General features: G+C 39.9%; 1 protein-coding gene across 1 annotated transcript; it reads right to left on the bottom strand.

Moving 5' to 3' along the window:
• Positions 1-4,681: 4,681 nt before the first annotated feature.
• On the bottom strand, positions 4,682-7,565 carry LOC107798344 (actin-7). Its single transcript, XM_075225336.1, has 5 exons — positions 7,406-7,565; positions 6,459-6,528; positions 5,951-6,344; positions 5,260-5,873; positions 4,682-5,171 (listed from the first exon to the last, which is right to left on the bottom strand). The coding sequence occupies exons 2-5, from the start codon at positions 6,516-6,518 to the stop codon at positions 5,106-5,108; spliced, it is 1,134 nt and encodes a 377-aa protein (XP_075081437.1). The 5' UTR covers positions 6,519-6,528; positions 7,406-7,565; the 3' UTR covers positions 4,682-5,105.
• Between the last annotated feature and the right edge of the window lie 3,901 nt (positions 7,566-11,466).

Here is an 11,466-nt window from a genome sequence, read left to right as displayed (position 1 = left end):
ACCGGCCGAGACTGGGACCATTTGGACCGGCCTACTTGGCCCATTTAGGGACCGGACCGGTCCACTTGTCACTGTTATGTGGATCTCACTTTTTTCCTCCTCCTTTTCATACTACTTCATCTTCTTCATTGTTTCTGTCACCCTCCGCACCTCCATTATTTCAAAAGTAAATAACCTAAGAAAAATTGAAGGATTGCCATTAACTCAAAGCCTCACAACCATTTGTGTATTTTTACTGCATATATTTGCATATCGATTAGCTTTCAAATGAAAATGATAAAAACTTAAAGAATCCAAAGTGATTATCATGAATCCGAAAATTAGAAGTAGAAATCTAAATAAATATGACTCATCAAGTACCAGCAATTCCAAAAACTAATAAATGGACAAAGAAAATAAGAGAAATTGATAGAAAAACAAAAGGATCATAGGATCTATTAAAAGAGTAAACTGAAAATGAAGGACAATGAAGAGACAACATCGAAGAGACAATCACTGATTTGAAATTTTATCCAAAGAGTTGTGGGAAAAGAAAAAATTTGCTATGGTTCAAGGAAAAAGACACAAATAAGGGGTGGTAGCCAAAAGAGCATTTTTCGGTCTAACTATTAATCTTCAGTGAGGAAGAAAAAGAAAAGGAGGGGGAGGGGAGAAGAAGCAGGTGCGTTCTTTTTTTTTTTTTTGTAGGTTTGGAGAGAGCTTCACAGTTTTTCCTTTTTTTCTTTTTTTAAATTAAAGGTTTCATTTTATTTTTTTGGGGAAAATGGCACATGTGAAATTTGTTGATTTGTTAGTTTATTAGGAATTTCTATTTTTGTATTAAATTTAATTTTTAAGGTTTAGCCATGAGTCTAATAATAATTATTTTTCGATTTGTTAGTTTATTAGGAATTTGTTTTTTATTATTTTTAATTTTTAGGTTTAGCCACGTGTGTACTAATAAATAATTTTTTGATTATATCCGAGAGAGGTATTTCAACCAAGGTAGGCTGTGTTTAGTTGACTTACTTTATTAAAGGCTTGGAATGTCTAACTGACAAACAACAATAACTATCCAGTATAATCCCACCAAGTGGGGTCTGGGGAGGGTAGGATGTACATAGGCTTACCCCTACCAGGGTAGGGAGACTGTTTCCGAATAACCCTCGGCTAAAGCAGGTGAAGGAATCCCTGATAGCAAGTGATAGCAAGACAAATAGTTAGAAAACTAAACCGGAGATAACAACAAAGAATAACAAGATAGTACCGATAACAAGTAATATCAAGATAGTATATTTAGACAGATAAGTCCAAGGCAACACACGAGAATATGACGAAGTCCTGCTAGAAAATTACGGAATTACCGAAGGTAAGTAGTAACAGAACAAGAAACACGGCTATACTATGGAAAAAGGATACTATACTAGCAGTAATGCTATCGAATTAGGGAAGACAAAGGGAAACGCCCGACTATATTCTAACCTTCCACCATAATCTTCTACCTCCACACCCTTCTATCTAGGGTTATTTCCTCGGTCAGCTCAAGCTGCACCATGTCCTACCTGATCACTTCACCCCAAGGATTCTTAGATCTACCTCTACCCCTCCTCTCACCTCCCAAGGCCAACCTCTCATATCTCCTGACTGGGGCATCTGTGCTTCTCCCTTAACATGCCCAAACCATTTCAACCTTGCCTCACGCATCTTTGCCTCCACAGGGGCCACTCCCACCTTGTCCCGAATAACTTCATTCCTAATTCTATACAATCTAGTGTGTCCATACATCCATCTCAACATTCTCATTTCTGCTACTCTCATATGCTGGACATGTGACTTGTGGAATGTCTAACTGCAAATGAGTTTAATCGAGATGTCTGCTTAGTTGTTGAGGACAATTTAAAGTGACCGCTTTATGTATTTTGCCTAAAATAAAATAAGAAATAACCTCTAGCACATGAAGTTGTCTATACTTTCTAACGACCTAGTTTAGATGACTAAACATTTGCAAAATCATGAAAATTGTAGGTTGGTGTAACAGTATAGATGTGGCTCTACGCCATCGGATTCACGAGCTTGTAAAAGTTCCATAACGTAAGGTTACTCCCTCAGATTTGTACCTCCTAAAAATTATCTGGATTTTTGAAACTATACATTAAAATTGTCCAGTAACGTTTTCTGAGCCATACTACTAAAGTCTAGTAGAGGGTAGTGAAGATAAAGGTGAGAAAGAGTGTGCCTATTTTTTAGAACCAGTTTGAATTCATGTCGCGCGATCGATTGCAGAAGCCACCTTGTCAGGAGACTGGTGGCGCAGTATAGGGAGAGAAAGAAAGACTTGAATATGGTGTACATTGGCTTAGAAAAAGTATACAATAAAGTCTCAAAAGAGGTTCCATGGAAATGTTTGGAGGCTAGAGGTATACATGTAGAATATACTAGGGAGATTAGGGACATGCACGAGGGAGCCAAAACCAGGGTAAGGATTATGGGAGGAAACTAGGGGACACTTTTCAGTCATGATGGAGTTGCACCAGGGATCAGCTCTTAGCCCATTTTTATTTGTCTTGATGGTGGATGTACTGACGAATCACATTCAAGGGGGTGTCATGATGGATATTATTTGCAGATGACATAGTACTGATACGCGAGCCAGTATTAACATTAGGCTGGAGATTTAGAGACATACCGTGGACCCGAAAGGCTTCAGGTTGAGCAACATTGAGACAAAGTACTTGGAGTGCATATTCAGTGACGTACGGCTTGCGTGGAAGTGAGGATTCATTCATAAGTTATCCCATGAGAGAAAGTTTTAAGTATCTTGGACCGATAATCCGAGGAAACGGGGAGATCAACAATGAAATCACATCGTATTGGAACGGGTGGATGAAATAGAAGCTAGCATCTGGTGTCTTGTGTGATAAGAACGTGCCGTCAAAATTTAAAGGTAAGTTATACAGAATGGTTGTTAGACCAACTATGTTGTATGGAGTAGAGTGTTGGTCAGTCAAGAATTCTTTATGTCCAGAAGATGCAAAGAGCAAAAATGAGGATGCTGAGATGGATGTGCAGGCATGCTACGAGAGATAAGATTTGGAATGAAGATATTTCGAGACAAGGTGGAGCCTCCTAGTGGACAAGATGCAAGAAGCAAGTTTAAGATGGTTTGAGCATATGAAGAGGGGATGTCCAGATGCCTCAGTAAGAAGATGTGAGAGGTTGGACATAGTGTGTTTGAGAAGAGGTAGACGTGGGCCTAAGAAGTATTAGGGAGAGATAATTAGGCATGACATAGCACAACTGCGACTTACCGAAGAAATGACCCCTACTAGGAGAGTGTGGAGGTCGAGAATTAAGGTAGAATGCTAGTAGGTAGTCGAGCATCTATCTAATGCATACCTGATGTATCTGTATTATTCGTGTATTTTCTTTTCCTTAGATTTTGATACTACCGGTTGTTTATTGTGCTTTGATTATCTCATTATCTTGTTTTATTCCTGCTTTTTCTCATGATTTCTCCACTACCGTATTTATTTTTATAACTGTTGCGATTATGTTTGTCATCAGCCGAGGGAGGGTCTATCGAGAACAGTCTCTCTATCTATACAAGGTAGGGGTAAGATCTGCATACACACTGCCCTCTCCAACTCTATTTGAGGAATTACACTAAGCTTGTTATTGTTGTTGTGGTAATAATATTTGCTTAATGATAATTGTAAGAAAGAAAAAAATGTCAATTTCCAACCCTTTTTCTTTTTTATTTTTCTTCCACTTTGAGGAGCAGGGAACACACCATGCACGTTTTGCTTTGGGGAAATTAAGGGCCTGAAGAATTGGACTCCCTATACTAAAAGTCTCTAGTTTATGATCCTCACTTTGTTTAAATAGATATGGAATATGCCACTGTAGAGGCACACAATTAAATAATGAGCCACATCCACTCGCAATTAAAGATGTAAGAAACACCAGAAAGAAGAAAAAAGAAAAAGAGGATGCGACTCCTCATTCTGCTTGCATTTTCTATAGAAAATTGACAATCACAAAGATCTCAACCCCTCCTTTTTCTCTGCGCGAAATCATAATAACACAAATAATTCAATATTTTTGAAAACTTATAACTTATAAATTTATTATAATTGCGTTCTGAGTTCTTAAAGTCAAATTGAAAATTACATTCGGGAGATTTGAAGTTCTGCAAGCCAAGCCAAGGGCGTGCGGTTCTAACATCCCCTTTTGTAAAGTCTATTATCTTTTGTTGTTTTCTTCAGATAAACATTCCTCCAAGATTAAATTACATATCGTTCCATTATAGGAAAACGATGCATCAAATTTTGGTTTTATCGTGTTGCAATATAATTCCTCGATGATTGTATAGCTGTATAGCCAAAATCATTTGGCACAAAGGCAAATTGGCCATTTTAAACTAGGTTAAACCAATCATCAATTACCTCATGGAAATACAATTGAAAATCCCTCCAATTGACCAGGAGGTTTGTCCCGACTAAGACAAAAGGCCATATTTAATAAATATATATTGAATTCGTGGAAAGAAACAAATATATTACAAAGTGTAGATTCATCATCCAAGGGTAATCTGCATCGACGTTTTTAGCCTCAAACATTTGCTGAAAACGCCTAGAAGATTATGTCAATATGCGTTTCAGAATTTCTGTATCCACACAAAATAGCAGTGATTTCCTCAAACTGACACTAAAATAGAAACTTTCTCATTCAATAAATATTAACATAAAGTGTTTTAAGAAATAAAAAGAACCACAAAAGAGCGAATCCAGATAAAGAAGAAAATGAGAGAAGACAAGGAAAAAAACAACACAATCACTCTCCTCAAACTACAACCAACCTAGAAGAGAAAAGACTTGGAGCTGGGGATGGTGATGGTGCCAGGCCAAAAAGGACACTGCAGGCGGCACCTCACAAATATGCTGAGAAGATAACCCAAATTGAGTTGAAACATGAGATACACTGGCAATAATTGTTTGTTGCCCTCCATTCATAGCCCCACCACCTCCAAACTTATCCATCCCAGCAAAACCAAATTTACTGGGGACATACTAGCAAAAGCGGGAAAACAAAGAGGAAACTTGCACTTTAAGTAAAATAACAACACCTTAAAAGCACTTCCTGTGGACAATGGAAGGACCAGACTCATCATACTCACCCTTTGAGATCCACATCTGATTAAGCACAAAGACAACAAAAAATCAGTCTAACTAGAATGTATTTGAAATGGAGAATATTAATCCCACAAGAATAAAAGCTCACCTGCTGGAATGTGCTGAGGGATGCAAGAATGGATCCTCCAATCCAGACACTGTACTTTCTCTCTGGTGGCGCAACAACCTTAATCTTCATGCTGCTTGGAGCTAAAGCAGTGATTTCCTTGCTCATCCGATCAGCAATACCAGGGAACATGGTGGAGCCACCACTGAGAACAATGTTACCATAGAGGTCCTTCCTAATATCCACATCACATTTCATGATGGAGTTGTAGGTAGTCTCATGGATACCTGCAGCTTCCATCCCGATCATCGATGGTTGGAAGAGAACTTCCGGGCAACGGAACCTTTCAGCACCAATAGTAATAACCTGTCCATCTGGCAATTCATAGTTCTTTTCAATGGAGGAACTGCTCCTGGCAGTTTCAAGTTCCTGCTCATAGTCAAGAGCCACATAGGCAAGCTTTTCTTTCATATCACGGACAATTTCCCGTTCAGCAGTGGTGGTGAACATGTATCCTCTCTCAGTGAGGATCTTCATCAGGCTATCAGTAAGGTCACGACCAGCAAGATCCAAACGAAGAATGGCATGGGACAAAGCATAACCTTCATAGATAGGGACGGTGTGACTCACACCATCACCAGAGTCCAACACAATACCTGTCAAAAGTTATTTATTAATTCAAAATTATTTCATCAGGCAGACAAACTTGGATCATGGAAGGACTAGTACTAACCAGTGGTACGACCGCTAGCATACAATGAGAGCACGGCCTGAATAGCAACATACATAGCTGGAACGTTAAATGTCTCAAACATAATCTGGGTCATCTTCTCTCTGTTGGCCTTAGGATTAAGCGGTGCCTCAGTCAGGAGAACAGGGTGTTCTTCAGGAGCAACTCGAAGCTCATTGTAGAAAGTATGATGCCATATTTTCTCCATATCATCCCAGTTGCTGACTATACCATGCTCAATAGGATATTTCAAGGTCAAGATACCTCTCTTGGATTGAGCTTCATCACCCACATAAGCATCCTTCTGTCCCATTCCGACCATAACACCAGTGTGCCGAGGGCGACCCACAATGCTGGGAAACACTGCTCGAGGAGCATCATCACCAGCAAATCCAGCCTACATTTCAAACACAAATTATTCATTAAAAAACTTATACAGTTCATTCACATTAAAAATTTAGCTATCACCGGGGCTTTATGTAAAAACAAAAGAATAGAAACACAAACTAACCTTAACCATTCCAGTTCCATTGTCACAAACAAGGGGCTGAATATCCTCGCCGTCGGCCATCTTAATTCACCTGAAAATAAAAGAAAATAAAATGAGCACCCTAGTATGAGTAGGTGGCATAGCTTAGTGTATAAGGGGGTTCAATTGAATTCTCTTTGTCGGAGAGTTACAGTGTGCAAATAGGCTAAAAAAAAATTTCTGTGCATATATAAAATGTTGAATCCCTTGATAACTTAGTGTATTCACGCCGTGGAAAGTTTGCATTTTTTTAATTCCTTTGTAGACACTGAGCACAAATGTAATAATTTTTTGAAATAATTACAATTCTGTTTAGCAGAATATATACAAATTTAGGTGTCAACACATAAAAAAACATCCCGATACAGATTGAGGTGGACGTTTTACTTGTAAGTTAGACAAGTGAAATAAACTAAATCCCGGTCAAGTTAGTTCTCAGTTAGGCAAACACAAATGATTTAATACTGCAGACATCATTATAAAGGGTAACCTTGTTTTTCTCGTACAGAGATTCAAAAGAGCAATTATGGAAACAGTTCGATTATGCAACAACAAGAGAGGTTATTAAAAAAAGAATCAATCATTTGAAATAATAAAAAATGGTAGATCTAGGAAAATCCTGAGCAAAAATCACTTTCATGACGGATTCACAAGGGAAGAAATCATAACAATAACAGATCTTCATAAATTCAACCGAATATCACAAAATATCACCCCTAAATCTAACCTCATCTGACCAATTAGAGCAGTAAATACATCAGAAAGACAAATAGCAAAAAAAATAAACAAAGCATCAATTGAACATCAGAAATCATAGCTCTTTTAGCACAGCTAATAGATCTCAATGCAAAAACTGAAATGCTTTGATTTTTTAGCTATTAAGCTAAAAAAAAAAAAAACAAGATCTGATAAAGCAGAGGATAGCTTACCTGAAAACGATAAGAGGAAAAAAGAGAGGAAGATGGATCCAAGAAGCAAAGCCAACCAAAGACGAAGGCCGGCTCGCTTTCTCTCTCTACAACACTCTGTTGAAACGCTGTAAGGAGGTTGAAAGAGAATCAATGTGTTAAAGACAATAGACAACTATATATATACTAGGAACAAACACAGTGACTATGAATTTATGATTTCTCTTTATTTTTTTTCATATGTTACCGGAATATATTCATTTTATACTGTCAAAATCGGGCTTGCCTTTTTGTGTGACCAATCGAGACTAGAACATGATAGGTCAAGGCTCGACCTCGTGTTATATCGAACTAGGTGCAAAGTTAGATCGTTGAGCTCGTGACCCAAAGACCGGTCAAGTTCGAGATCGGCCAAGGTCGAGACCGAGCAAAATAGAGATTAAACAAGATCGAGGGAAGCTTACCGAGCCGAATAACGAAAAGCCGAAATATCCGCAATCGGGCGAGAATCGCGGCGAAAATTGCCGCACGTATCAAGAAGAGGCCGATTAATTAGCTAATCATGAGATTTCTTACCTCATATAGAACTGTATCAAGAGTAGGACTCCCTACTATATAAATGGGGTCTGATAAAACACATCATATTCACGCAATACAAAGCAATATACTGTCATTTTCTAGCTTTTATTATCTTGTTACTATGTTCATAAGTAAGTTGAAACATCTTTGGTTCAAGGGTGACTGAACTCGTAGGCCAAGGCTATTAAACCCGTCTGGTTTGCATTTATTCTTTTATCGTCAATTTCAATATTAATTTATTCTTCTTAATTTGTACCAAGTTATATCACGTATCCTTAAAAACACGTATAAATTCAATTGTTAACCGATTTTAGGGTAAACAACTTAGCGCCTACCGTGTGGCTAAAGATAATAGTGGTTACGTGGTACAAAATTTCATGACACACACTATTTTACACTTGTTCTTTGAAGTATCTTTGATTACAGGACTAAAAAATGTCAAACTCTCAGTTAGCATCTCTACACGATGACAATGATTTCGGCCACCACGGGACAAATGATAACATAGCACCAGGGAACGATGTACCCCCGGTTGGACTCGTTGAAGTTCCGGCGGTAGATCCAATCGATGTCAGTTCGCATATAGCATCAACGGAAATTTGGCCGTCGATCCCGAAGGCAGCGTCCGTGGCGATGCCCGATCAGTCGCTCAAAGCGCACGTGGCGGTGAAGATGGCGGGATCAGCCCGCGGATGATCTTTGAAATGTTGCAGGATCAGCATGCAGTAATAGCCCAGCTCCAAAACCAAAATCACATACCGAGCAGGGTCGAACTCGAGCTATCCTAGGAAGTTGTACAAAGGGTCGAATCGGTTTCAAGAAAATCGAGCGAGAAAGAATCGGAGACCGATCATGCTATCATGAAGATGCTCAAAGAACTGACAAAGCGAATCGAGTTGGAGGGAAAAGAAGATCGAGGAAAACGATAAGAAAGTGGAAACTTATAACTCCAGGGTCGATCAAATTCCGGGGGCACTGCCAATATTAAAGAGACTGGATTCCAAAAAGTTCTTACAAAACCTTTCCCCCGAGTGCGGCTCCGAAGCCAATCCCCAAGAAGTTCCACATGCCCGAGATTCCTAAGTATAATGGAACGACCGATCCGAACGAGCACGTCACCTCTTACACATGTGCTATCAAAGGGAATGATCTAAAGGATAACGAGATCAAATCTTTCTTGCTAAAGAAATTCGAAGAGACCCTGTCGAAGGGAGCTATGATATGGTACCATAATTTACCACCTAATTCTATTGATTTATTTGCTATGCTTGCAGATTCTTTCGTAAAGGCCCACACCGGGACCATCAAGGTTGAAACAGGAAGTCGGACCTTTTCAAGGTAAGGCAGAAGGACAACGAGATTCTTAGAGAATTCGTGTCTCGATTCCAAATGGAACGGATGGACTTGCCACCAGTCGCTGACGATTGGGCTGTTCAAGCTTTCACTCAAGGAATCAACGTTCGAAGTTCAGTAGCTTCACAGCAATTAAAGCAGAATTTGATAGAATACACGGCTGTCACTTGGGCCAAAGTGCATAATCGGTATCAATCAAAGATCAGGGTCGAGGACGATCAACTTGGGGCTCCTTATGGGTCCGTTTATCCTATCAGACCTGTCGATAGAATCAAAAGGGATATTGACCGAGAACCAAGGTCGAATAAAGATCGATATCAGCCATATAATGGAGATCGTAGTAGCAGTAGATCTGGGCGAAACTCTGCACGAAATGAAAGAAGAAATGATCGAGGTCAAGGTTCATAGGGACTCATGAGCAAGAACAGCTTCGACAGATCTATCGGTCCCAAAGAGGCACCACGATTATCGGAGTACAACTTTAATGTGGACGCAGCTGCCATCGTATCGGCCATTGGACGCATCAAAGATACCAAGTGGCCTCGACCTTTACAAACTGATCCAACACAAAGGGATCCCAACCAAATATGCAAATATCATGTCACACATGGCCACAGATCGGAGGATTGTCGACAATTGAGAGAACAAGTAGCCTGGTTATTTAACAATGGGTATCTTTGAGAATTTCTAAGCGACCGAGCTAAGAATCATTTCAAAAACAGAGATTTCAATAAACAAAATGAACAAGACGAGCCTCAACACGTCATCTATATGATCATCGGTGGGGTCGATGTTCCTCAAGGTCCGATGATAAAACACACCAAAGTATCAATCATAAGGGAAAAGCGGACTCGAGATTACATGCCAGAAGGGACTCTATCTTTCAACGACGAGGATGCAGAAGGTATCATGCAACCCCATAATGATGCACTGGTAATTTCTGTACTTATAAATAAAACTCGAGTTAAACGTGTGCTAATTGATCCAGGTAGCTTGGCCAACATCATTCGATAGAGGGTCGTAGAATAACTCGGCCTACAGGACCAGATCGTACCTGCAGCCCGAGTGCTGAACGAGTTTAACATGGCTTGTGAAACTACTAAGGGAGAAATAACGTTGTCGGTAAACATAGTCGGTACCACCCAAGAAACCAAGTTTTATTTTAATTGAGGGGGACATGAGATACAACACCCTGTTCGGGAGACCATGGATCCACAATATGAGGGTCGTGCCCTCGACCATTCACCATGTATTAAAATTTCCAACACTAGAAGGGATAAAGACGATTTACGAGAAACAACCCGCCGCAAAGGAGATGTTTTCCATCGATGAAGTAATTCCAATATCAGCACTCTCATCGACAAAGGGCTCAGGTTTGAAAGTAAAACATGAAGTCGAATAGCAATCATCGATGCCAGTCTCGACCCAATCGGACAAGCAAGGGAGTGACGAAGACGATTACAAGGTTCCTCAATCATTTATTGCCCTCGATGATTCCAATGCTACCAAATCAACGGTCAAAGAGTTGGAGTAGGTCGTGCTGATCGAACATCTGTCCGATTGAAATGTATACCTGGCCACGGGGTTAACTCCCGAGCTCAGGAAAAAACTCATTCAGTTTCTTACAGCTAATTTGGATTATTTTGCTTGGTCCCATCTCGATATGACATGGATCCCACCGGATATCACTACTCACAAACTGATCTTGAACTGGAAGTTTCATCCGGTAAGGCAGAAAAGAAGACCCTAGTCCGAGATCAAGCATTCCTTCATCAAGGACGAGGTAACTAAACTCTTTAAAATAAGGTCTATCCGGGAGGTCAAATACCTGGAGTGGTTAGCAAACGTAGTAGTAGTTCCTAAGAAAAGGAACAAACAAAGAATGTGTGTAGATTATAAAGATTTGAATAAGGCTGTATAAGGCCAAAATTGGGGAGTTCGGCTTTGGGGCTACTATGCCGCCCCACGCCTAACCTCGAAGAAGCCCGAAGCAAAGAGTGAGGTGCGACCCCGAGGTGTGTCCCTCGAGGGAGCATATAGAAGGCTCACTATGGTCGACCTCGGAGTAGTACAATCGATGATAGTCATGGAACGACAGGAAAATTCTCAAATACACATGGTTAGAGCTGACCAGGTCTGCAAGAATAATA

The sequence above is a fragment of the Nicotiana tabacum genome, chromosome 11 (assembly GCF_000715075.1).
Source record: "Nicotiana tabacum cultivar K326 chromosome 11, ASM71507v2, whole genome shotgun sequence".
Classification (NCBI taxonomy): Eukaryota; Viridiplantae; Streptophyta; class Magnoliopsida; order Solanales; family Solanaceae; genus Nicotiana; species Nicotiana tabacum.
The sequence above is the reverse complement of the archived record's forward strand: the minus strand, read 5'-3'. Positions and strand labels throughout refer to the sequence as shown.